A 26,592-nucleotide genomic window follows, 5' to 3' on the forward strand; every position below is an offset into this window, starting at 1 on the left:
TCATGTCACTACTGACTTTGACTTTATGGGTCATCTTAGGACCACAACTTTTGAAAGTGCTAGAATAAAAGTAGAGCATCAGTGGAACTTGCATTAAATTAGGAGTGGCTTATGGTTTTTCATCTTTTTTCCTTTATTTTATCCTTAATATTTTAAAGAGAAGTGTTTAAAATGATTTTGGTTCTTAAAATTTTTTTGGTATGCTTTCTTTTTCCTGAGGAAGCCATGGATGGCACATTTAGTTATCTACTGACTGCTAGCTCCCTATTTGAGAGCCTGCATTTTAAAACAAGAGCCTGCATTTTATCACTTATGGAAAGTGATAAAAAAAAGGAGATTTTGAAAAAAAATTAATTTAAGGAAATCATGAATGCCTACATAAACATTTGACTTAAGAAGTACATTATTATTATAGGGTGAAGAACCAATTACTAAATTGGTTGGTAATTTCTGAAAGTTTCTTCAACATTGCATACATATTTCTTCTGAAGGGGCAATAAGAAGTAGAAGGAGCCTCATTCACTTTTGCTGTAGTTGTTAATTACATCTTGATCCTTAGGGTTTGATTTTGGAAGATCATAGTTACACTTAACTACTTGTTTCCTCCCCCAAACCCATCTCTTTTTAAAAGCAGTTTTTTTTTGTTTTGTTTTGTTTTAATACAGAACTGATTCTACTCTGAACATTTAAATGCTTTATACTTGAAGGGTGAATTTTATATTTGGCTTTTGTTCCTACATGAGGCATCGCCCTGAATTTAGGGGAATCACAGATGACTTTTAATATCCTAAGTAAATTGTAAAGGTCTAAAGTAGAACTATTACTAAAACCGGTTTAAATAAATTTATGGACAATCTCTTTTCTTTTTTCTTCTTTTTCTTTTTTGAGATGGAGTCTCACTCTTGCCGCCCAGGCTGGAGTGCAGTGGCACCATCTTGGCTCACTATAACCTCTGCCTCCTGAGATCAAGCGATTCTCGTACCTCAGCCTCTCGAGTAGCTGGGATTACAGGCGTGTGCCAACACGCCCAGCTTATTTTTGTATTTTTAGTAGAGACAGGGTTTCACCAGGTTGGCCAAGCTGGTCTTGAACCCCTGACCTCAGGTGATCCACCTGCCTCCACCTCCCAAAGTGTTGGGATTACAGGCATGAGCCACTGTGCCAGGCCGACAATCTTTCTAGCAGGTTATTTAGAGACATTAAGGATAACTGAGATCTCTATATATCCTTGATTTATTAAGATGAGTGCCATAGATGAAAACTGACTCTGAAACACAGCCATGGGAGCTACTGTTAGAAAGGCAATCTTGGGCCCATAGACCACTAATCTGACCCCAAAATGGCACTTTAAAATGTTTTAGTGTAAACTAACTTTCAATTTAGAGATCAGCTGTTTCACTTTTTGTGATCTTTCCATTGTTTTGAGGTTCTAACTTGGACCCAGTGGCATCCTATTCAAGTTTCTGGTTTCCAGTTCTGTAGACTTTTAGTTTTCTGTGACTAGTTTATTAGACTCCTGGCTGGTTTATTCTTTTGGTTAGTCTTAATGTTTATAATAAAGCCTCTCTTTGCTAACTAATTATAAATTATTTAAATCTATGTAATACCCAATATAGTGGATAAAATATGATATGTCAATGACACTTTAAAAATAGATGCTTTCATCATCCTGAGATATTGCATTAGTCCATTTATATTTACTGTTTCTTGGGCACATAGAGCTGATTGGGATGCACCTAGAAATAAATTACTTATTAATTTTTTTAATTGGCACGTGATCAAGCCACTTAAGGAAGTGGCTAAGTGACAGAATATTAAAAAAAAAAAGAGCATTAATTTTAGAGTCTGAAAAATGAGGTTCAAATCCTCGTTTTTTCATGTATTAGTTGTGTGAACTTGGGTAAATTACTAAGTCTCTCGATGTTTCAGCCTCTTTATTTGTGCAATGGGGGTGAGAAATCTAAGTGGGGAGGATTAATTGAAATAATGTGTATGAAGTGGCACTTAATAAGTTTCTAATTGTTATTCGCCTTTCCCTATTCAAACTGCACCCATCCCATTCCTGTCTTTTCTTTCCTGTTTTTTTCCCCTTGGCTATGAAAAAGTATAGCCAAGGAGACTTAAAACTATTTATACTCAGCAACAAATGATGTGTGTCTTAAACAGATTTTAGGAACTTACATGGTCTAGGTTGAAAAGAAAACCCATTCACTAGACTTGACAGCCAAAGACCTGTTCTCCATTAAGCCTTGTATATAACCTGTTCCATATTAAGCTTTGAAAAGACTGCATTAAACTTTGCATTGGTACATATTGTCAAAGATTTGTGTTTTGGTTTAATACTCTCAGTTTTCAGTAAAGGGAAAAAGAATCTCTGACCAAAAAAACAAAGCAAAACAAAATGAGCTTTTTAAAGGTCTGTTACAGGAGCAGACTAAATGAGCACTCTGGCCTGAGATTGCTGAATGTTTTATTGAGTCACTGTTTCACGCCCACCTCTTCCTGTCTTGTAACAGTTTGCAGTTTTGACTATCTGACATGATTAACCGTTGCAAATCTAACTGATTACAACTGTTAGTAAGTCTGTGCAACAGAGAATGGTATCTTCTTCTGGAGAAAACAGACATCCAAATATGCTACCAAACTTTTCCCTGTCTCTTTTCCCCTTCTTATTCATTGCTTTTAGCTCATTAATTTGAAGCATCAGATGTAATATTTCAATGAAGCACACCTTCTGCTAAAAGCAAAATCTGAGTTTATATTGAGAGATGTCATGTTCATTTAGCAAAAAGTAAGTCACTGTCAGGGAGTTATTTCAAGATTTAACAGCAAGGATGTATGTTAGGGGAGGGGTGGACAGGGAGGAGAAAAACTTTGTTCCAGTAATGATGAAATCATCATACCACAGGCACATTAAGGCCAGGACAGGAGACACTGGCTCCTGTTAAAATGATTCCCATAAGAACTTTCCTCTTTTATCTTCTTACTGTAGTGCAGCTAAGCAAATGAAATGCTAAAGCCATGTGAAGTAAATAACATAATCAACAATGATTTACTATTGTTCTCTCATGAGGTCATGACCTAACCCTAAATAAAGACTTCTAAAATTGTCTGTGCTTGGATGTGTTCCTGATGTTGGAGAAAATTGAAAGAAAAAGAACCTCCCTCAAGTGGACCAGGGTTTTGTTTTCATTACAACTCTTGCTACTGAGGAGCTTTTTTGGAATTGGAGTCTTCCTGTGTAGCACTACAATGAGGACGATGATCTTGACACTAAGCAAATTTGGAAATGTCCTAACAGTGGTCAACAGAGGGTTTTCAATTTAGAAGAAGGAGTCCTGCCTCTTGTCTTTGTTTCATTGCCTCCTTAGAGATGCTTACATGCAATTTGGAAATCTATGCTGCTGTGTAATCATCAATACTGTTTTTTAATATTCACTGTATGTTTTTCCCTTTTATATCTGCAGGCAAGAGTTTCACCTTGACCATAACCGTCTTCACAAATCCTCCCCAAGTAGCTACCTATCACAGAGCAATTAAAGTTACAGTGGATGGACCTCGGGAACCCAGAAGTAAGTACTCCCCTTTTTATTGAAAATGGTAATAGAGTTTCCAGAGACCCTATGAGGAATTTATTCCAAATGAGTTAGGGTCACTTTCATGTCCATAGTGTCTTTGTAGACTTTGCTATCTGCATATATATATATTTTTTTTAGTGAGGGACAGTTAATCAAACTTCAGAGTTAGAAAATAAAACTACGGTTTTAAGCTTTACCACACAATTGCTAAGGCCTCCATAACTTTGGGAAATGAGTGAATAATTATTCAGTCACTGTTAACTATTTGCTAAGAAATTTTGCTCATGTACTGAACATACTGGGGCAGAATAGACCCATGAGAGCTGAGGAAGAAAAGAGTAAACTTAAAAATCTTGAGCTTAGTCAAAAAGCATTTGCATGTGTTTCCCATGGCCTAAGAATGTGTTTGAGCTTTTTAACTCGCCCACTCAATTCCCTTTATGAAGAGCACACTGCTTAATTACAAAGAATTTATTTGCAAATGATAACTTGCTTGATTGTTACAACACCGTTGTTTGGTCATGCTCTAGTAATTGTTATAGGTAGTTTTCTTTTAACAGATAGTCAAACCACCTTTAAATCCATCTTGGTTTATTTGTCTGTCTGGACATCCAGAAGGTTTCACCGGCAATCAGTTTCAGGTAGTGCACGTAATCTATTTGGGCCAATATGTATGTTCCTTCTAAATCTACATTGACTGAGGTTTGCTTGCCCCACCGCCACCAAAAAACTGCTTTGAACAAACTCAGCATAGCGGTATTTAAATATATTTAGAGATTAAAGATTATTTGATATATAAACCGTTAACAATTGTGTGCCAATGGAAACATCATATAGAACTCTGCCTTTGCTGAGTGAATACATTGGAATCCTAATCACTGCATTTAGGGAGGTCAATTTGGTTTGTGGTGGAGGTATAGCTGGCAGAAGTACTTGTTCTGTAACAATCAACCTGCCTGGATCATGAGAGTGGCATATCTCTTCTTCCCCTCAAATGAGAGAAAAGGTCTCATAAAGTTTTGCCTCCACCCAAGTAGCAAACCTTCCTAGCAGTGGGAGCTTATGATGGGTCCTGTCCCTTTTGCTGCTGTCTCTTTTCACAAAGACTGACTGCTTGCCTGAACTAGGGAGGTTTCCTGCCTCAAAAGCAAGTCTTTGAGGTTTTTGTTTTCTTCTCCTTTCATGTGTATGGCATTCTTCCAGGTTCATAATGTTGAGTCAGTGCTGGCCCTGTCTGTTCAATTTGGGAATGTCCTGTTAGGTGATTGCAGTGCATATGTGTGTAAGCCCCAAGTCTCTAGTCCTAAGGGCTAGTGGTTATGGAGTGCAGGTGAATAGAACAGAGCTTTGCCTGGTTTGGGGCTTTGCCTGCCTTTTCTGGATGGCCATAAGTTGGGGATGATGCCTTATGATGGAAGATGTCTTCTAACTTTTGGTCAGACTAGCCCCGGAATTCCTGAAAAGGCAGGACGTCCATTTTAGTAATGCATATAGCAGGATAGTTGGTTTTTAACACGTAGCACCATGAATACTTATCTCTTAAAGATGTTTCCTGCTGATCTCAGCTGCTTTTCTCAGTTCTTGGAAAAACCATTCGTGTGTGTTTATGTGTGTGTGTGTGTGTATGTTTGTGTGTGTATATGTACATATACACAAGAGTTGATGCTCAAAATTTGATGGTTGGGAGAGGAAACAGGGAAGGATAGGTGCTCCCTGTTCTGAACGATATGACAATAAGTGAGAAGGCAGGGTAGCTTTGGAAAAGTCACTTCTGTTTCAAGTGTGGATAGCAGTACCTTATTTAGAGAGGTTTTTGGCCAAATTAGTCAATAGACTCACTGCCTTGTAAAGGCAGAGAAGTACTCTGAAAGCAGTGAGAGTTAGGAATAGAGGGGCCAGGTGGTATACGTGGGACCTGAGTTCAGGCTTTGTGTGGTGCCCAGGGTGGGCGGTGGAAGCAGATACAGATCTGCAAGTGGTAGACCACCTGCCCTAGATAAACCTGAATAACATTTCTTATTAACTGAAAATATCGGTGAAAATGCAAGGTCATTTTCCTGACATTATGGGGTGACTTGACGAAGTCAGTGTCTGGAGAGAGGGATGGGTCTGCTTTCAGCGACTGCTGAATCCTATAACCTGGACTCTGTGCTGGATTCCTCCCTGCTCTTGGTCATCCTGGGCATTGAATATGTGTAGCATAGCCCTCTTCTCAATATTGTTCTTTAATTTTGACACTCCTAGGTATGGGAAATGCACAAGATTTCCAATTTTCTTAAACAGTGACTATAATAGGATTTTGATTAGTTGGTGCATGTAATGTTAAATGGGAGATCCTCTAGAACACAGATTGACAAACATTTTTTGTAGAGTGCCAGATAGAAAATTCTTTAGACACTGTGGGCCATATGGTGGTCTCTGTCACAACCACTCGACTCTGCCATTGTAGCTCAAAAGCAGCATAAGCAAATACATACATTCATGGTCATGGCTATACAGGTTGAGTGTCCCTTAACCAAAATGCTTGGGACCAGAAGTGTTTTGGATTCCAATTTTTTTAAATTTTTGGAATATTTGCATATATAATGAGATACCTTGGGGATGAAACCCAAATCCATACATGAAATTCATGTATGCTTCATATACACCTTATGCACATAACTTGAAGATAATTTTATACAATATTTAAATAATTTTGTGGAAGAAACAAAGTTTATGTTGCGTACTTATGTGTGGAATTTTCCACTTGTGGCATCATGTTGGTGCTCAAAACTTTCAGATTTTGGAGCGTTTCAGATTTTCAGATTAAGGACACTCAACCTGTATTCCACTAAAATTTTACTTATGAAAATAATTGGTGAGCCAGGTTGTAGTTTGTCAACCCTTGCTTATTCAAAGTGGCTAATTTTATTGATCCTTAACAGAGAAGGGCTTTAGTAAAAGGCTTTCCTGGGGCGGGTGGAGAGGGGAACGGAACAATTTATAGGCAATTGTTTAGCCTCCTCTGCCCCAAATTATAATTCCTTAATTAGTGGTTATTAGTCATAAAAGTAGTATACTTCTGTTTATCACTTATAGTGGCTTGAGGGAGTTGAGAATTTTGTATTATCAGTTCCTATTGATGGAATTGTACTCCTTCCTCTAAAGATCTGAATATATATTGAAAAACCTGCTTCTGGTAGCTCAGCTGTTTGAATGAGGACAAATTCTGGGTTAACTGGTTGGGTCTTTATGTCAAACTGCTTGGATCAAAATCCCAACTCCACCATTTATTAACTGTATGGAGGCAAGCAAGTTACCTAACTTCTCTTTTCTCATCTTTTATGTGAGAATGATAATACCTTCCTCATCAGTTGCTGCAAAAATGTTAAATGTAATGTATGTAAAATGGGTAGCACAGTGACTGTCATGTAGTAAGTGTTCATTAAGTGTCAGGTATTATTACATCAATTTTCTTCAGTGTCAGAGGTTTGCCGTAGAGTTTTTCTTATGGTATGCTTCTAGGAAACAGATACCATCTATAGATTCTGTTCTCTAGTATATTACTTTTTTCCCCCTGCAGATGGCTTTACTAACTTTTGCTCATTAGTAAATGACACTAATTCGTATTATAAATTATGCCTGAGCAGATATTCATGCTGCCCAGGGAAAGCTGTGCAGAATTGATGATAAATTTAATTTGTTTGCAGCAAAGTCCAAGAGCAGATGCTGTGGCACTAGTACTCCACTCTGAGGCCTTGCCTATCAACACATCTGCCAAGACTTGCTTTTCACTCAAAAATCCAAAAGGTTTCATCCTTCTATGTTTTCTGTCTCTGGCAGCTGAACCAGTGCTGTCACATCACAAACAACTTCTTTTCTTAATATACACATCTGGCGTTGGCAGTTGGACTGACTTCATAAGAGCACATGATCATCACTCATTACAAGATTAAAAAGTACCCTATGGCATCATTGATGTTTTTTAACTTTGATCTTTTGCAGTTGTGATTCATCTCGGTTATAAAACTTCCCTTTAAAGGAACATAGCCGATGACTTATTAGAACCTTCATCTTAAGTAGCATAAACATGAAAATGGTGCACATCTTTACAAAATGCCATTTATTTTCTTTGCCAGCTTATCATTTTAAGACATGACATCATACTTAAGATCCCAAATTTGTAAGTCTTGTGTTTAGGCAAGGCATTTTGACCTTCTATTGGCAAGCTAGCTCTGAAGAACAACTGTCAGCCAGAGAAGTGGTATAGCAGCAGCAGCAATAGTAATGCATTTAGATATCTAGCTCTTTTAAACATCAGTTTCTATTAGAATCCCTTGTTCCATCTGTGGACTTGGTTCCACTTCCAGTCTGATTTAAATAATTTCTACAGGAATGTGAAAACTTGGTTAGCAACATCATATTCTATAGAAGTGGTTCAGAGTTAGGGAAGAGGACTGATGGAAAAAAGGTATTATTGGTTGTGCAAAGGATGGAAAAAGTAAATAACCTTACATAGAATAAATTCTCTTGCTGCATTTTTAGTTGTCTATTGCTAAATAATAAACTACCCTCAAATATAACATCCAGTTTATTATTTCTTATGATTCTTTGGGTTGATTGGGGTTCCTCTGGATGGTTTTTCTATTGATAAGGCTTGGGGTCTATCATGTAGCTGCAATCAGATAATGGTTTGTGCTGGAACATCCCACATGCTTCATTTATGTGTCTGATGCCTTGGTGGGATGGCTGGATGGTTGGACTCAGCTGGAATGATGGGACGGCAGGCCCCACCACATCTCTGTCTGTATAATCCTGGATCCTTTTCCGCTCCATGTGGCCTCTCCATGTGGTCTTTCCTACTGAGTCTGATTTCTTACATGGTGGCAGCTCAGGGCCCCCTAAGGTACAAAAGTGAGAGGTCTCAGGCCTTGGTTTTTTTTTTTTTCTGTTTTTTTTTTTTTTTTTTTTTTTTTTGAGATGAGGTCTTGCCGTGTCATCCAGGCAGGAGTACAGTGCCATGATCATAGCTCACTCCAACCTCAAACTCATGGGCTCAAGTGATCCTCCCACCTCAGACTCCTAAGTAGCTGGGACTACAGGTATGTGCCTCTATACCTGGCTAATTTTTACATTTTCTGTAGAGATGGGGTCTCACTATGTTGCCCAGGCTGGTCTTGAACTCCTGGCCTCAAGTGATCCTCCTGCTTTGGCCTCCTGAGCAGCTGGAATTATAGGTGCGAGCCACTGCACCCAAGGATGTTGGAACTTCTTAAGGATTAGGCTCAGAACTGGCATGGAATTGCTTCCTCTACATTTGATTGGTTAAAGCAAGACACAGGTGCAGCCTGGATTTAAGGGAAAAAAACCACCAATGGTGTGAACGTTGGGGGGTGTGGTTCATGACACCAATGTCATCAGCTTACGTAAGTGCTTAGCTGGCAGTTGTCATTGTCACAACAGGAGAAATAATGTTTTCAGGGTACCATCTTCTGAAAGGACTCTTGGCTTTTTCAAACTAGGGGACATTCAAAGAAAGTGACTCCAAATTTACTAGTCTAATGGTAGTGTCATTCTGAATTGAACAGATTTGGTGAACATCAGATGAATTAGTGGTGGGTATTCGCTTGTGGTGCTTGATATTAGCAGATCAATACTCAAGTGAGAAGAACATCAGATGTTTGAACAAAAAGAAGTGTGAGCCTTACCCAGCAACATGACAAGTCTGTAGCAGAAATATCTTATGAATCCTCAGATGGTTAAGATTAGAGGGTTTTTATTTTTTTTATTTTTTAAATTTTTTCGAGATGGAATGGCATGATCTTGATCTGGCTCACTGCACCCTCCATCTCCCAGGTTCAAGCAATTCTCCTGCCTCAGCTTCTCAAATAGCTAGGATTACAGACGTGTGCCACCATGCCTGGCTAATTTTTGTGTTTTTAGTAGAGATGGGATTTTGCCATGTTGGCCGACTGGTATTGACCTGCTGACCTCAGGTGGTCTGCCTACCTCGGCCTCCCAAAGTGCTGGGATTATAGGCTTGAGCCAGTGCTCCCGGCCAAGATTAGAGGTTTTATACTTTATATCATCCAACTTTGAAATTCTTGCTTGCTGGTACCCTTGCAAACCTACTGCCTGATACATGTGAGTGGGTTTCTAAAAATTTTTGTGTGTCGGGTCTCAGGTAAGTAAACCGTATTTACTCTCAAGGAGAGAACAAAGCTGTGAATTGTGTACTTCCTGCCAGGGCACTGGCATTCACCACTGATCAGCCAGCCACCTATCGTGAGCTGGTGGGAGAAAGGAGAAGCTCTCCTTTTTTTCCTCCCGTGATCTAGCTCCTTTCTTGCAGGCTCAGAGTATGTGGCTGCAACATTTCTCTGCTTGGCTTTGTGTGTGGCTTCAGTAAGGGTCTGAGACTTAGGTTAGTGAGAGGTTATCTGGAAGTACAGGGTACTGTTGGTATTTCTAGGCTTGCCTTAGTATCACGCTTCACTCAGCTTGTTAGGCTTAGGTCCTGCAGCTAAACTATTTTCTTTTCCTGTTTGCTCATTCTCAATTGTGCCCAATTCATCAACAAATCTGTAATTGTTCAGAGAAGTTTTATTTCTCCGTATTCTTGAGGCATGTCCAATTGCAGAAGTTTTACCTTAAAAAACTTGAGTTAACAGACTTAACAAACCAGGCAGTCTAGGCAAGATATTATCTCATTTTTCTGTCACGCTGTTCCACCTAGTTCTGGGACTGCTTTCCAGCCTGGTGAAGGGTGGAGAGAATGGAGGGGTTGACATTTTCTCTTCCTCATTCCAGCTGATGTCAGCAGCAGCTCACTTTTATCCTCCATTACTTTTCATCTTAGTTGGGTGAAGGAATGAGCTTTTTATGCCAAAGACTGGCCTGTGATCTTTGCTTATTTACCAAAAGAGGATACTTATTTTATTTATTTTATTTTATTTTATTTTATTTCAAATGGAGTCTTGCTCTGTCGCCAAGGCTGCAGTAGAGTGGTGGGATCTCGGCTCACTGCAACCTCCGCTTCTTGGATTGAAGCGATTCTCCTACCTCAGACTCCTGAGTAGCTGGGATTACAGGTGCATGCCAGCACACCTGGCTAATTTTTTGTATTTTTAGCAGAGACGGGGTTTTACCATGTTGGCCATGCTGGTCTCAAACTCCTGACCTCGTGATTCACCCACCTCGGTCTCCCAAAATGTTGGGATTACAGGTGTGAGCCACCGTGCCCGGCCCAGGAAGATGCTTATTTAGAGACTGGTCACATGTGAAATAAAGTGGGGGGACACGTAAAATGTGTTGGATAGAGGGACAGCAGATGTATTTTTTAAGGTTATTTGATTTTTCTGGACACAGTTCTTGCATTCACATTCTTGCAGTCTGTGAAGATGATTTGAAAAAACCTTGATAGGCTTTGTGCCATGCCTCAGATGCCACAGGCCTGGGTTTTAGTCCTTAGTGCAAAGCGTTAGTAGAGAAGCCCTGAACTTCCTGACTTTCAGACTTCCCCTGGGTTCTTTACTGTGTCTGAAGTGCCCAAGGAATAGAATATATGGGTAAATGCCATGTTTCGATATTTACAAGTTGGCAAATACAAGCAGCAATTTGATTGTCATAGATATTGATCACTTGGCTACCAGTACGTAAAACATCATTGAAAATCTTTAACTTAAGAGAATAATAACAGTAAAAAAAACCCACTGTTCTCTGTTTCCCTTTCTTCAAGAAGGATGAGGGCGGCAGGGGGATGGGTCAGAAGCGCTGGTGGAGGTTATGTCTGGTGGTTGGTGGAATGTACTCTTGAGAAGACCAGTTTTAAATATCTTTCAGTCTTTTTTTTTTGTTGACTGGCTGTCAGGAGCTGGGAAGATAGCCAAGAAGGAAATGACACATCGAGAGGCATTTTGTGTTGTGCAACATTCTGTGGAACTGATGCAAGGATATATGGCCTGTTTACACATTCCTTAGCTCGCAGACTGCATGGCAGTAATTTAATTCAGCAGCACATGGCATGCTGCAGCAAGGAGCTATGGCATTAACATCCTTTCATGGCAAATTATCACCACCGTTAAAACATGCTCGTGTCCCTCCTTTGCACTCTTCCCTGGCTTCCCGGCTCTGAATGTGCGTTCTCATTGTATTGGACTTGTGTTAACAAGGCACTGCAGCTTTCACAGCAAGAGCACAGTTTCCACATGCATATGTTCCAGTTGATATATTTACTTCTAACTAAATATAGCATGGCAAGTTTTCAAGTGATATGTGTTCTAAAAACACATACATGCTTGATCCAAATGTGTCAGTAGTTTGTATCTTAGTGTAAGTCAGGAATCATTCATTCTGAAAATAGTGTTAGGGACTTGACAGGGACTTGAGAGAAAGGGGTTCCCCCCCTTTTTTTGGTCTCTCTCTCTCTTTTTTTTTTTTTAAAAATAAAAATGACTTTCCTTCTCAAGAAAGATAATAATTCCTGATAGATCACTGAAATACTCTGTTCACCTCTGTTTGTTTGTGTCTGGCAATTTCTTCAAGGAAGACTAGGCCAGTGAATAGGATATACTTAAAAATAGCAGGGGGCAAAAAAAAAAATATGTTGTATTGCTTTTCCCATTCATACCTGTCCCTACCTAGCATTTTTATAGGATCCACTTATGATGTCAACTAAAGAACATCTTTGGCCTTCACATAACATCTCAAAAGTTTTTATTTAGGCAGGTATAAAAAATAATTAATTGCTCTTGTTTTTTCAAGTAACTTTTGGAAATTAAGAAAAGGCATAAAAACCATTTAGGTCTAGAATATTAATTCAAGATCATATGTAACCGTTAAAATAAAAGACTGTATTTGTAAGTAGCAAAGGAAGGGCTCCAGTTCTCAGAATTTCTCTTCTACTGTGCACTGGTGGTGAAAATCTATTTGTTGGAAGACCAAAACCCTTCATTAAAATTTAGGATTAAGGCTTAAACCCACGCACCCCTGGAAAAGGTAACTCGGACTTAAATTCTTATTAAGATAAAAACAAGTGATATAGAATCCTTTTTTGGGAAGTAGCTTTTGGAAGATAGGGGGAGAGTGGTCAGTGAAATCCTGGGTACCAGAAAGTAAACGGTGAGTGGCAGTGTGCAGCAGGCAGGACCATTGCCGGCCTTGAGGCCAGCGGTTGCCAATTTCAGGCATCACAATTTTGCTGCAGGTCAACTGTAGCAATGAGCATTCCTGATGCTTTTCAGTTCTGATATACTCTTAAGAGTGCAAGATTTTGTTACTGAAAGGTGAGAGTTTTGGGTTTCTGTATTTCCATATATCTCTCTTTTGCAAATGTTTTCCTTTCAGAGTATTCCTTTTTTGTTGTTCTCGATACATGCTAGCTTTCCTACTCTATTGGTTTGTAAGTTACCATTGAATGTGCTTCTTTTATTTTAGTATTATCTTTACCATTTTAATATGTAAATTTGTCTTATTAAAATTAATCATGATCTCTGTCCATACAAGAACTTTAGCATTCTTTAAACTGCAGTCTCACCCCCTCTCTTCTAATGTCGTTATCTGATATTTTAGTATATTCTTGTTTTATATTTCCTGGATTAGTCATTATCGGTGTTTAAAAAATGTTTATACTTGTATTTATCCATTATGTTTATTGATTCATTTGCTCATCATTCCTTCTTTCACCTTAGTTCTTCCTTCTAAGTTGAGTTTGCTTTTTTCTTGATGTAGATCCTTCAGTAATTCCTTCAACGAGACACTGTTGGTGTGAAACTCTCAGAGAGTTTTTATTCCTGAAAATGTTAGCAGTGGTGTGTGTTAGCTGCTGCCAACATGTGGTGATGTGAGAGGCATTGTGCTGAAAGCCTGTCTGCTCTGAGTGCCTGAGATCCACACTTCCAGTCATTCCTTTGTATTGAGACTTTTAGGTCATTATTATCAGGTTAGCTGGAGTAGTATTTAAGGAAATGGAACACAGGACAGATAATATTCATGAAAGATGGTGGAAGGGAAATGTTTCTAAGCTCCTGTCACTCTGGAGAGCTCTGGAGAGGTCTAGGGTCAGTTAGTGGGGAGGAGGCGGGAGGGAATGTTCCTGCAGAGGAGAAAGCAAAGAAAGGGGGAGGAAATTAAATACCCTATTTTACACTTTTGCCGTGGGCAGGCACTGAGTTGCTTTGGAACTTTTTATCCAAATTTATGTTAAAGAACTCCATCATTACACTTGCTCTGCAGAGGTCATGGGGCTGTTGCTCCTTGAACAACCACAGCAGGAATCCTTAGATATTGGTGTCCACATGTTTCTGTCATCTTGGTGAGAGTACAGGACTCAGAACCATAAGAGCTGTCTTTTGTATGGTAAATGAATCAATGAATTAAGAAGAGGGAAGAAAATAATGTGTGGACTAGAGGGACATGGTTTAAGAGGGCCAGGAGACCATGAACTGGGGTAGGACTAGCTCTGGGCAAGGTGGATGGGGTGACTCCAGTGCTGGCTGGGTATGTATCTTCCTGGGGTTGTGCAGTAGTTGGCTGGTGGGGAAGACATCAGACGACACTGAAGCAAGCTGGTGCTTTCTGCTTTTTTCTGTGAATTCTCAGACTGCATATGCAGCCTCCACAACATGCATTCTCATCTTCTCATTTATCTCCTTGGAGTTAAATTTTATGAGCTACAACCTGCGCAAAAATGCTAGCATGTATTTTGGTTGCAGGGGATACTCAGGATGATTAATCAGGGCTTTATGCCTCTTTAGGATTGGCCCAGGAAATTATTAGTAGGCAAAGATGGGCCCTTCAAGGAGATGATGAAGGTACCAAATGCAGGTTGTTGTACAGGAAGTGAGGAGAAATATAGATGTGTAAAAAGAAGGGTGAGTGTGAAGTCTGGGTTACTAACTCTAGAGCTTTGGTTTCTGTTTCACCCCCTCACTGTTTACTCCAGCCTACAAAAACAAGTGACAATGTGTTTTCTACCATGAGGGCTGTTTCAGAGTAGCTGAACGGGGAATTAATCTGTAAGGGTAGCATATGTTTAAGAGGTGGATTCCCTTATGGCTAAGGGAATTGGAGGACTCAGGAATTCTTCTTTTGAGACCTCATTGCCGTCTTTGTTACCTTAAGCAAATCACTAAACTTCTCTCTACTTCCATTTCTTCATCTTTCAAATGGAAATAGACATGAAGACAACTTCACAAAGTAGCTGGGAGTAACTCCTAAGGAATGATCATAAAGTACTTGGCACACATGAAGGGCAGCTTAAATACCAAATAGTAATTATGTAGCGCCTTTCTGCCAAGGAGTTCCAAATGCTTAGACATTACCTCAGTGATTCGCTGTACATCCCTCTGAGGGAGGCATTATCCTTTTTACACATAAGTAAACTGAGGCATGGACACCTGATAACTCATTTGTCCTGTGTTACTCTGCAAGTCAGCAGATGATTTATAGAGACAGGCAAGGGTTCCAGATATTTTCCTGTTTATCCTGTTGCCGTTTGTCAAGTCTGTGTAAGTGTCAGGCCCAGGGCATTCTTGGTTGGTGTGATGAAGCAGTGTTACATAAGAAGCATGCTTGGTGCTGCAGTAGCATCACTGAATAGTACAGAAGTCAAAGGTATAAGGCCTGGCACAGAGTTGGCATGCACTTCATGGATATAGGTATGTTTGTTGAATGAGCATTGAATTCATTTTAGTTTAACAGCTGAAAACACTGAATTTTGTGAGATGAAAATAGTACATTGTATAACTTAACCTCAATAGAATCTTACTTTGAATACCAGTGAAATAAAGTTAGTACTTGAAAAAAAATTAACTTTAAAAAATTGTGCAAGTGAAAATACAAGTACATGGCACAAAAGCTAGAAAATAAAAACTAATAATAAAAAAGAAGATAGAGATCACTCATAATTGCATCTCCCAAGATTACCACTACTAACATCGTGATGTGTATCCTCCCAGATATTCTGTGATAGGTAATGCTGGTACTGTTGTGAAAGATAACAGCAGTTGGGGAAATAGCGTCAGGAAAATGATGGAATGCTACAGAATGGCATGACCACATTGAAGCTCAAAGGAGAGCGAATAACTGGAAATGAGGATAATTGGTGTAAGGAGAAGGAGCATGACAATAGAACCGACAACTGTTTCCAGTTAACGACTGCCTCTGTGATGCGAAGGGCCTGTGTTACCTGAATGATGTGGGACTAGATGGATCTGAGAAAGATCCATTCCTCCCCTGACCCTGTCCCAACACTGAAAACACCATCCCCCTTTAAAATAGCAGAGCCTTTTTTGTGACAATTAGAGGTGTGTTTTCAAACGTAATATTTTCGGCATTTTTTCATTCAAAAAATTACTTTTGAGTGCTTACTGTTAGCCAGGTGCCAGGCAGGCGCGATCCTCCCTTTGAGGAGCCTACATTCTGTAGAGAAAGGGCAAGAAACAAGTAAACAAACATTTATCTATAATCACATCTAATTGCAAATTGTGATAAGTGCTGTAAAGGGAACTGATGTCATAGTAAAGAGTAATGGAGTGGGAGGGAACAGAATGGAACCTACTGAAGAGTGGTCCAAGGAAGGCCTGTCTGGGGAGATGACATCGGAGCACAGACCTAAGGGGTGAGAAGAAGCCAGTTTGAGGAAGAGTTGGGGGAAGAGACATCAAGGCAAAAGGTACATTGTGTGCAAACCTTGAACACAGTCAGTATCAGAATCTAATACCTAACTTTGCTAGGTGACAGGGCATTAGCAATGCCTACATCATTGGGAAGAGGTTGCAAAAAGAGTAGACTAGACTCACACACCCAAAAGTTGCTGTTTATAATTGTACCCAAGGCTGGTGTGGTATAATTAGAGGAGCACAAAAGGACTCTTCATGTTCATCCCTCCTGGCCCCAAACCACTCTCGTATCATTCTTACCAGGTGCCTGAGATTCTTCTTCGAGTTAAGGCTTCGAGGACAGGATGTTCACAGATGTTATCTGCAAAGGATAACACATTCTAAGCCATTTTTGGTGAACAACTTGGTTTAAATAAGTGAATCAGATCAGATTAGCTAGATACTTATTTTATAGCAGAGGACCACAAGACCCAAATTGGTAGGGAAAGCAGGTTGAGAAAGACCTTGAAGAGCTCTGGTGAGAAAAATCGAGTGGGAGTAGATGGAGGGGGAATGGCTTGTCTGTAGCTGGGGCTCCATAAGAATTCTGGGTCCCAAAGAACATGTTTTCCTAGAAAAAGAGCCATAGGAGTGGGCTTCTACTAAAAATAACCCAAACAAAGCAGTAGGTTATCTATATGAGTAGATTCTCTTAGGACTATGTGTCATGCAGTAAAGCCTTGGCTTTTGTGGACAATGAGAAGCAATCCCAAAGGTGATCTGGGTTTCAAAACATAAGAGCAACATGGAAAACTTCAGAATGTTTAGCGAAGAGCATTGATGATGATTAAAGGCTTGTAAAATTGAACCTATGAGGATAAGTTGAAAGACTTGGGATCATTTAGCTTCAAGAAGAGGAGACTGAAAAATGACTTAATAACAGACTTCAAAATTATGAGAGTTATTAAGCTATGTATGGTGACCAGCTGTTTTGTTTCTGCCAAAGTCAGAGAAAGAATAGGTTTCAACTGAATTAGGTTAGATTTAAAGAAGAACTTCTTGACTATAAGAATTGTTAAATAGTTCAGGTTGCTGAAGGATGAGGGCTTGAATGGAGGACTTTTCAAATCCCTTCCCTTTTAGTGATTCTCTGTGTGTTTATAAAGTGCAACAAAGTGCCACCTTTCTGCTTTCAAAATCAAAGGCATGGTTTCTGTTTTCCATTATAATTCTGAAGCTCAGACTCACAGAGATTTGTGGACATAAATAATGAGGGTAATTTGTCTTGATTCAGTGGTCATTAGAATCTTTAATTGAGAAAAATATGACCAAAAAGAGGAACAGATCTGCCATATGATCAAAAAATTGTTATTGATAATCAGAATAGGTGCATTATTAATTTTGGACTGAGGGGGATAGTGTTTTATTGTTAGAAAAACCCAGGTTCATTTGATTTGTATATTCCAGATAGAAAAGGTAGGGGGCTTTATGAAATTGATTCATTTTTGTCTGTTCCTTCTCTACTGGGAGAAATCAAAAACATTTCCAGGTGACACCAAAGTTCGTACAACCTGGATCTTGAGTGATGCAATCCAAAAATCACCCTCAAGGAATTTATTGTCACAGAGAAGGAAAGAGAGAGGAATAAGTAGGATTTATTTCTGAAAACAGAAACCTTCACGCATTTTTAAAGGCTGGCAGAGAAGTTGAGCAGAGCAAGTCTGAGAAAGGCTGGCTGGACACACCATTCCTTTCAGCTCTGGAGCTGGAGCTGCAGGAAAGAAAAAGCCCTGTTTTCAGGGTTAACTTTTCTTGGAGAAGCCAAGCATCAGAGTTTGTATTTTTAAATTTATTTTTTAATTCATGCTTTTGCTTATTAAATACCTGTCTGAGCAACTTTTGTAATCATAAATTAGCACACCTGCATATGGTTTGCTTTAAGCATTCACTGATAGCTCACTGATGAAATGATGAGAAACAAAGCATGTGCACACACACACACATGCACACACACACAGTGTTTTAGATGAGTTCTTGTTTTGAACTAAGTGCATACAATTTTCTCTAAAGGAAAAAAATAATCAAGAGACCAAAGAAACAGACTTTGAAACAGGTGACACAACAAGGAAGAAGGCTGAGTGGGTGTGGTGCCAGGCTAGGGAAAGGAAAAATACTCAGAAAGCCTATTTTTCTTTCCTCCCAAAATAACTTGGGCTCCATGGCTCATTAAGAACATTTAGACCCTTAGCCACTACACTTTACCTTTCCAAAGCACCATCACTGGTGGAGAACCCACAGCTCAAGGTGGGTCAGAAGTCACAACTTGCTTTCTTCCACTGCCCTCCTTTCTTCATTGTCCATGACATTTTCTTAGTGGTCTTGGCACTTTGGCTCTTTATTTAGTCCTTCTTATGATTTCTACATTTGGATCTCCCCCATCCCTCACCCCCAGATGATTTATTTTCAAACCTCTTCTAAAGATTTGTAAAAGCTACAGCTGTCTCTTCCACCGGAAAAGCCAACCTAAAGGGGATTAGTGGCCCTCCTCTTTTGCTGTGAGGCCAGAGGATTGATGGTGGGAAGGAAAATCAGCTGGAGAGAGGTTTGGTTTCCTCCTGTTGTTTATCTTTATAAAAAAAGAACCCTCTTCTCGAACGCTTTGCTATAGGAAAGGTCTCTTCCTTACCTGTGTGGGGGACAGTGGAGGGCCAGTTCCATATTTTCTGCAATAACTGAGGCTGGCTCTGTTTTCCTGAAGAATAAGCTGTGAAACTGAGGATATATTGGGTTATCTGAAGCAACAGAACACCCATTGGTATACCCACAAAAAGTGTTTGATTATCTGTTCTCCCCTGAGGATTTTACTTAAGACTTATAAACCAGTCTCCCTTTCCTTAAGAGTTACTGTGATAGAGACAGAGTGAGAGCTTTCAGTGGTCAGGGCTTTATAGAAGACTGGCCACATGACCATGATAATGCCTAAAGCACAATCGAGAAGGATGGAGGCTTTTTATGAAGGTCCTGAGATTCAAAGAGAACAAAAGTGGATGATTTGGAGAGTGTGTCAGCGAAGGTCCTGTGCTTTGATCATGTCTCAGGAGGTTCCCACATTGAGTCTCTTTGGGTATTTATGAAAGTCTACATTGTTGGCACAGATCTGACATATCAAAGAAATTTGCTGGGGCCAGGGATCCAAGCATTTTTGGATTCTATAATTAGGAAAGCATTTATGGTCCAAAACGCAGGATGAACATTCATTTGATTTTTTACAGAATATATTTTTGTCCCCTTTCTGTATATTATATGTTGGTTCTATATTTTGTGAGACCTGGTGCAGCAGTTCCTTGGTAGAGCCAAATAGCCTGAATAAGAAGCAGGAGAGATGCCTCTTCCTTTGCTTTCATTCTAGATTGTGTTGGAGCTGTGCCGAGGATGGTGAATGGAGAAACTGATTATAGTTAATTTGTCACCTACTAGCCCATTGGTAGCATTTGAATGGAATTAAGTTGATGGAAAAGGACTTTGCTAGACATACCAGCCCCAAGGACTCATTTTTACTGAGGGTCAACCCACTGTCAGCTATAGCTGAAGAAGGCCTTCTGTGGTATGGAGCCACTATTTCTTTATTCTCTTGTTAGGAGAACTGAAATAGAAATAAATAAAATTTTGCAACTGAATTGGAAAAAATCTGATACTGAAGGATGAAATGTAGCTTTTATAGCATGAGATTTGTGGCACAAACTGACCAGAGGAAGGAAATCTGATGATCTAGATAGATGCCTTTGGTTATTACCACTTTTACTGAATGCCTCTCTGCTAAGAACTCAACAGGATGAGTCATCTCTTAGCTGTAAACAAAAACTTTTATGGGGAAGGGAGAAATCCTCGTGTTTGAAGGAATAGGTGGCATTTCCGGCTAATTTATAAATGTCTCCTTTCATTCCTTTCTAAATTGGAACAAATTGCTCCAAAAAGTCTATCAGAAGATTATGTATCTATGTATGTATTTATTTATGTATGTGTGTATGTATGTTTTTTCGTTACTGCAATGAGCTCCTGCAGCTGAATCATAGCTGAGTTCTATTCCTACTTCTATTCCTGGTGCTATTTGGTCAGTTCTTGGAATGGATTTTGAAAGTTTTCACTTCAGGAAAACACAGTCTCAGGCCGGGCATGCTGGCTCATGCCTGTAATCCCAGCACTTTGGGAGGCCGAGGTGGGTGGATCATGTGAGGTCAGGAGTTTGAGACCAGCCTGGCCAACATAGTGAAACCCTGTCTCTACTAAAAATATAAAAATTAGCTGGGCGTGGTGGCAGGTGACTGTAGTCCCAGCTACTTGGGAGGCTGAGGCAGGAGAATCGCTTGAACCTGGGAGGTGGAGGCTGCAGTGAGCCGAGATTATGCCATTGCACTCTAGCCTGGGCGACAGAGTGAGACTCCCCGAAAGAAAAAAGAAAAAAAAAAAGAAAAAGAAAAAGAAAAAGAAAAGGAAAAGAAAATATAGCCTCACCGTTCTTCTCTACATTTAGCCAGGCTGTTGGAAAGCTAATGGTTTAGAAATTATTTAAAGCAACTGCGTTAAAAAATATTATTATTTGCAAAATAGCATCTTACATCCCAAGACCTCTATACAACTTACAAAGTATCTGTAGCAATTCAGGAAAATTCTTCTTTTTTAAGTTTTATTTCATTTTTAATTGACAAATAATTATATTCCAGTAAAATTCCAATGTTGATATTTAGATGCTTTTGTTCTTGGTGAGCTTGGTAATTAAAATAAGGTAACTTTAGGAAAGAAAATCAGCTTTAATAACATATCTACATTGTTTATTTCTACATTAATTGAGCAAACTTTTGTACCATGGCTGCTCTGTCCAGGGCCTTTGAGAATGCTAAGTGCTGATGAAATAACTTTGAGAGTCTAACGTGAAAGGGCCTCCAGCAGAATTGAATATAAACCCAAGATTAGCACCCATAAAGGTCCATAAAGGGCTTAATTTGTAGTCCTTTTATTTGTCTTTAGCACAGTGTGAAGCGGGTGGAAGGTGAAGGAGCAAGGTAAAGAGAGACTCCTGTGACAATCAGCAATACGCCTTTAAGTTCCTTGGGCCTTGCTTATCTTTACTAAGCCATCTTTTCTTCTTAGAGAAATTGTAATCACTATTGGTCACAAGAAATTAATATTCTTACGTACCTTACAAGATTTGTTGATCCTGTTAGTCTTTAATGCCATTGTAGATAAATGCCCTGCCGTTGTAGGTAATCATACTTTTAGTTTTTGATAATTTAGATTATGTGGAAAAAAATTCTGTTTTGGTGAAAATACAACATTGTTAAGATTAGTAACAAAAACATATATATGATGCTCAGTGCTGCCAATTGTTTCCTTTTACATTTTAAATAACATTTACTTAATTTAATTAGTATATAAGAAGATCTGTTGTAAACATTTCAGAAAATCCAGAAAGCATTGAGAAAAAGGTAAAAGTCATTTGAAACTCAACACCAAAGATAATCGCAGTTAATATTTTGACGTAATTCCTTTTACTACTTTTTCCTAAATGTATTTGTACGTATGAATATATATTCACATATACTTTTTATTTTATACATTTTTGCATCTTCTAAACTGATTTTATTTTTTAATCATTCAAAGGAATTGACTGACCTATACCCTGAATCTTAATCTCAAAATGCTAAATCCTGTTTGACTAACAATGAATATTTTGAAAATTAATTTACAAAAATTGGTATAAAATCGCTTCCTTTAAAAACATTATAGCCCACTGGATTATTTATTTTCTGATATAGTTGTCTGCCTTAGAAGACAACTCATATTAAGTGTACATTCTTCTCCTTGCTTTTCTTCTTGCCTCTTTTTTCCTTTTATCTCTGTTCTGTTTTATAGGTGCTCACAGATGTTTGGTATGCTAATCGAATAAGAATATGCTATGTTGGGCACTCTAAGCATGTTTTGAGGGTCTCTTGAGTTTCCTCTTCAGACTTCCTCAAGGCTCCATCTCTATATGTCATCTTTTGGACTGGTTTATGTATACCTTAGCAAAGGATGCTCAGACCTGCCCTAGGCTTTTCTGGGCTTTCAGAAAATAATATATTCTATATTTGCATAGCATACAAAGTTTGTAATAACACTGATGACTTCACAACAACCCTGTAAAGTAGACAGAGAAGATGCCATTTTACAAGTGAGAAAGAAGGCTGGAGAAATTAAGGAACTTGCCTGGGATCACACATCTGTGTTGAACATTTCATATGTAAAATTGGTTAGTATGATTCAAATCAAATTCAAGATGAACAAAGGTTCCTGCTGTGAATTTGAAGAAAAATATGTAAGATATCACTATTTTACCACATCCAAAATAATTTCAGATTACTCTAACTAGAAGCTAGCCAATTTTTATATACCTTTTTTGAGAGGAGGGGGCAAAAGTAAGTAGGAATCAGATGCATGTGAAGAAGAAAACAATTCAAATCAATTTTGGGGGTTATGTACTTGTAGTTTTTGTTCTGAGTTGTTCTGGCGGAGGATCAAAGAAAAGTGGAATTAATGGAGGAAAAGATATATGTAGGAAAAAAAAAATCGCCTTTTTCGTATAGCAGCTTGCTCATTACTAGGGATGGAATGGAAAGGTAATGTTTAGCCTTTCCAAACAAAAGAACGCTGCAAGTCAGGTCAGGGATGGCTGAATCAGCAGGTAAGGTAGTTCTTTTTTTCGCCTGGACCATCTCCATAGGAGATAGGGTGACTGGAGAAGGGAAGGTGGAAGATCCCATGTCAGATAATGCTTTTCCTATTTTTGGAATTCTAGAAACATGAAAGATGAAAGGATGTAGATTGAAGACTCTAAAAATCCTGAAAAGTGTAACATTTTAAGTTCATAAGTGTATCTGGAAAAGAAGAAGCATTATGCTTGGCAAATGCTTTGCCTTAAGCTACTAAGTCTACCTGGAAATGTAATTTGAATTCTTATTATTTTTTATTCAACGCTTGTAAAAACTAAAGCAGCCTTTCTAGTGTGACTTTTGACATCAAGGAGGCTAAGTGAAGTAGAGAAAAGTAGGAGGCGAAGTTGGGGAGGCTGGCCCATAGAACAAAGTAGAAGAAATAAGCCAGGGTAGTGGCAGCTTGGCTGATGAGAGCCTGGGACTGAGTGGAAAAACACTGTGGTTAAAAGCTTTGTGAAAAGTGTGGAGAGGTAGTTCTAAAATGCATTTTCCTGGTTAATATGACAAGGAAGTTCACAGGCATATGAAGGTTTCACAGGTAATGAAGGCTTTCTGACTGACTATATGGGATCTACTCAAATGCAATAATAAATTCTGGGGTAGGAATTTTTTCATTTGTTGGTTTATTTGGTTTTTTTTGACAGAGTTTCGCTCTTGTTGCCCAGTCTGGAGGCTGGAGTGCAATGGCGCAATCTCGGCTCACTGCAACCTCCACCTCCTGGGTTCAAGAGATTCTCCTGCCTCAGCCTCCTGAGTAGCTGGGATTACAGGTGCCTGCCACCACCACGCCTGGCTAATTTTTGTATTTTTAGTAGAGATGAGGTTTTCCATGTTGGTCAGGCTGGTCTCAAACTCCTGACCTCAGGTGATCCACCAACCTCGACCTCCCGAAGTGCTGGGATTACAGGCATGAGCCACCCTGCCTGGCTTGGGGTAGGAAATTAAGAACAAAAACAGTGCCAACTTGTAGGCAATGAAGAGTATTTGTTAAGTATCTTACATTCTTGATGAAACTACCTAGAGGCTGTGTTTCACTTTTGTAACATTGAGAAATCAGATAGAAATATTGGGTTACTAAGAAATCAGCTGTGGTAACTTTGATAAACTATAAATTTATTCCATGCCACCAATGTGTTAACTGGCAAATACATTATGATCTCCTTCAGTTTCTAATCATTTTTGCCATGTAAATAAATTAAATCAACAAAAAAAGTTGATTATTTTTCCTGTCTGGTATAAGACATTTCAGTAAAAATATATGAAAAATAAACTAAACGGAATCTTCCAGTTAGCTGAATGGACCTCTCAAGGTTCATATATTCATTATACATAAAACTCATATGTAATAATCTGTGGCCGGGGAGAAAAAGTGGCCCTAAGTATGATCTGGAAACATACGGAACCTCCTGACTCCTTCAAATTCCTGAGGTGCTCTTTTGCTAATGTCTCTGGTTTGACAGGGTAAGTGCTATAGATGCAAAACCTCAAGGTCCACAATCTGTCCTCTTGGAAAAAACTTGCCAGCAGAAATGCATAGCTGTATTCTCTGTTTCTAAAACCTGACAGTAACCTGCAGCTTTGAACCACTTGCCTCCTTCCTTCCCCCTCCTGATTAATTTCCTTTTCCCTGTGTGTGTGTGACATTATGCAGCCCTTATTTCTGTCTAGATTTCTTGACATCCCATATTCTCTCTTTAGTCTCAACCCTTACTCTTCTTTCAGTTGAATTTACTTTAGCTTGGGTTCTTGCCATAAAGAACCCAAGAACTTGACATGTTTATAGTTATTTGTACACATTCTTATGGTCACATCCATCATGATCTTCCATTTTCAGTATCAAAAACCATATTCCCACAGAGCAGAGACTGTAACAGTTAATTTTCTTTGTAAAAATCATAGAGTTACCTGAAAATAACTGACTATACTTGAATTGCTGAATATACTTGAAATTTTGATCCTGCTTTTTCTCTACGTTGCTCAAATCAACCAGGTAGCCACAGTATTTATTGAGCACCTACTGTGTGCCTACAAATATGCCAACTACACGCAAGTTTGGAATATAAGGCACAAAGTTCTACTTTGGAAGAATTAAAATATTGTCCTGGAGATAGTACTATAATTAATAAACAATTAGATGGCACTGTGTATTCAATTCAGCTATCACATGTTCATTCTTTCAACAAGTGTTTATTGAGCCCTGCCATGTGTCAGGCATTCTTCTATGTGTTAGGAATATAACCTTTAACAAAATATACAAATTTCTTTTCCTCTTGGAACTTGCATTCTATTGAAAGAGGAGATAGTAAGCAAACAAATGAATATATATATATATATATAAAATATGCAAATATGCAGGTAGTGATAAGTGCTTTAAAGAAAAATAAAGCAGGGTAAGGAAACAGAGATAATGGAGGGAGGTGGATGATTTTTCATGTAGGTCAGGCAGGCCTTGCTGATGGGGCAACATTTGAGGACAGACTTGAATTAAATAGGGAGTGAGCCACCTATTAATATCTAGGTAGCAGAATGTCAAGAGCAAAGGCATTGAGGCCCAGCTCTTTGGCATGGTTATGGGATAGCAAGCAGGCCAGTATGGCTGCAGCACAGTGAGTGAATGGGAAAGTGATAGGACATGAAGCCACAGAGATAGTTGGGGGCAGAGAATGGTCCTTGGAAGGCCCAGATCAAGTAGGAGCTAGACCATGAGTCAGCCTTCAGGCTCTAGGTCAAATCTGGTGTGGTATTTAAAGTCATAGGACTGGAATAAATAATTTTAGATAGAGAAGAGGGCCAACGACAGATCCCTGGGGTAATTCTCAACATTGGAAATAAGGATTAGGAAGAGAAGCCAATGTGGGACTCTGAGTAGGTGGAACCAGTGAGATAGGAAGAGCCCCAAAGAATGTGCTATTCAGGCAGCAAAGGACTCTGTTCGAGAAGAATGTCACCAACTGTGTCAAATTTTGCTGACCAAGGACTGTCATTGAGTTTGGCAGTGTGGAAGGCATTGGTGATCTTGGCAAAAAAGATGTCAGTGCAAGGATAGATTCAAAAGATCATTTGCTGAAAATTAAGAGAAGTGGAGGCTAGAAGGTGAGTACAATGAATTTAGAAAGTGAACACGCTTTCAGGATGTTTAAAGGGAGCAGAGAAACGGGGCAGTAACTGGAAGGGGATATGGCGTAATGGAAAGATCATTTGGACTTAGAGTTACAAAACTGGAGCTCTTGTGCTGAACTGTCAAGAATGAGTGACCCTTGAATTGGGTGTGGTGGCATGCACCTGTAGTCCCACCTACTTGGGAGGCTGAGGCAGGAGGATCACTTGAGGCCAGGAGTTTGAGGTTGTCATGTGCTATGATTGCACTTGTTAATAGCCACTACACTCCAGCCTGGGCAATACAGCAAGACCCTATCTCATAAAAAAAAAAAAAAAAAAAAAAAGAGTGAGTGACCCTTGACAAACCACTTTGTCTCTCAGAGCCTTAGCATCTTCAGCAGAAAAATGGAAATAATAACACCTACCTATAATGGTTATTTTAGAGGATAGTGTATAGTAAAAGTTTGTCATTTGTAAAGTGCAACATAAATGTAAAAGTCATACTATCCTTAGCGTGTAATTGAAATTTTAAAAGAAAGAAAAGATCACTTGGAGGAAACTAGGTCCTGAAGAAAATGGTTATGATGG

At 39.1% G+C, this 26,592-nt stretch overlaps 1 protein-coding gene across 5 annotated transcripts in view; it reads left to right on the forward strand.

The window, feature by feature from the left end:
* RUNX2 (RUNX family transcription factor 2) overlaps positions 1 to 26,592 on the forward strand; it is a 220,738-nt gene that overhangs the window by 104,006 nt on the left and 90,140 nt on the right. For all 5 annotated transcript variants that reach the window (XM_050788257.1, XM_050788256.1, XM_050788259.1 and 2 more), the window contains one exon: positions 3,468 to 3,572. In XM_050788257.1, coding sequence (XP_050644214.1) covers positions 3,468 to 3,572 — 105 coding nt within the window. The remainder of the gene's footprint in view (positions 1 to 3,467; positions 3,573 to 26,592) is intronic.

This window comes from Macaca thibetana, chromosome 4, assembly GCF_024542745.1.
Source record: "Macaca thibetana thibetana isolate TM-01 chromosome 4, ASM2454274v1, whole genome shotgun sequence".
NCBI classification, from domain to species: Eukaryota; Metazoa; Chordata; class Mammalia; order Primates; family Cercopithecidae; genus Macaca; species Macaca thibetana.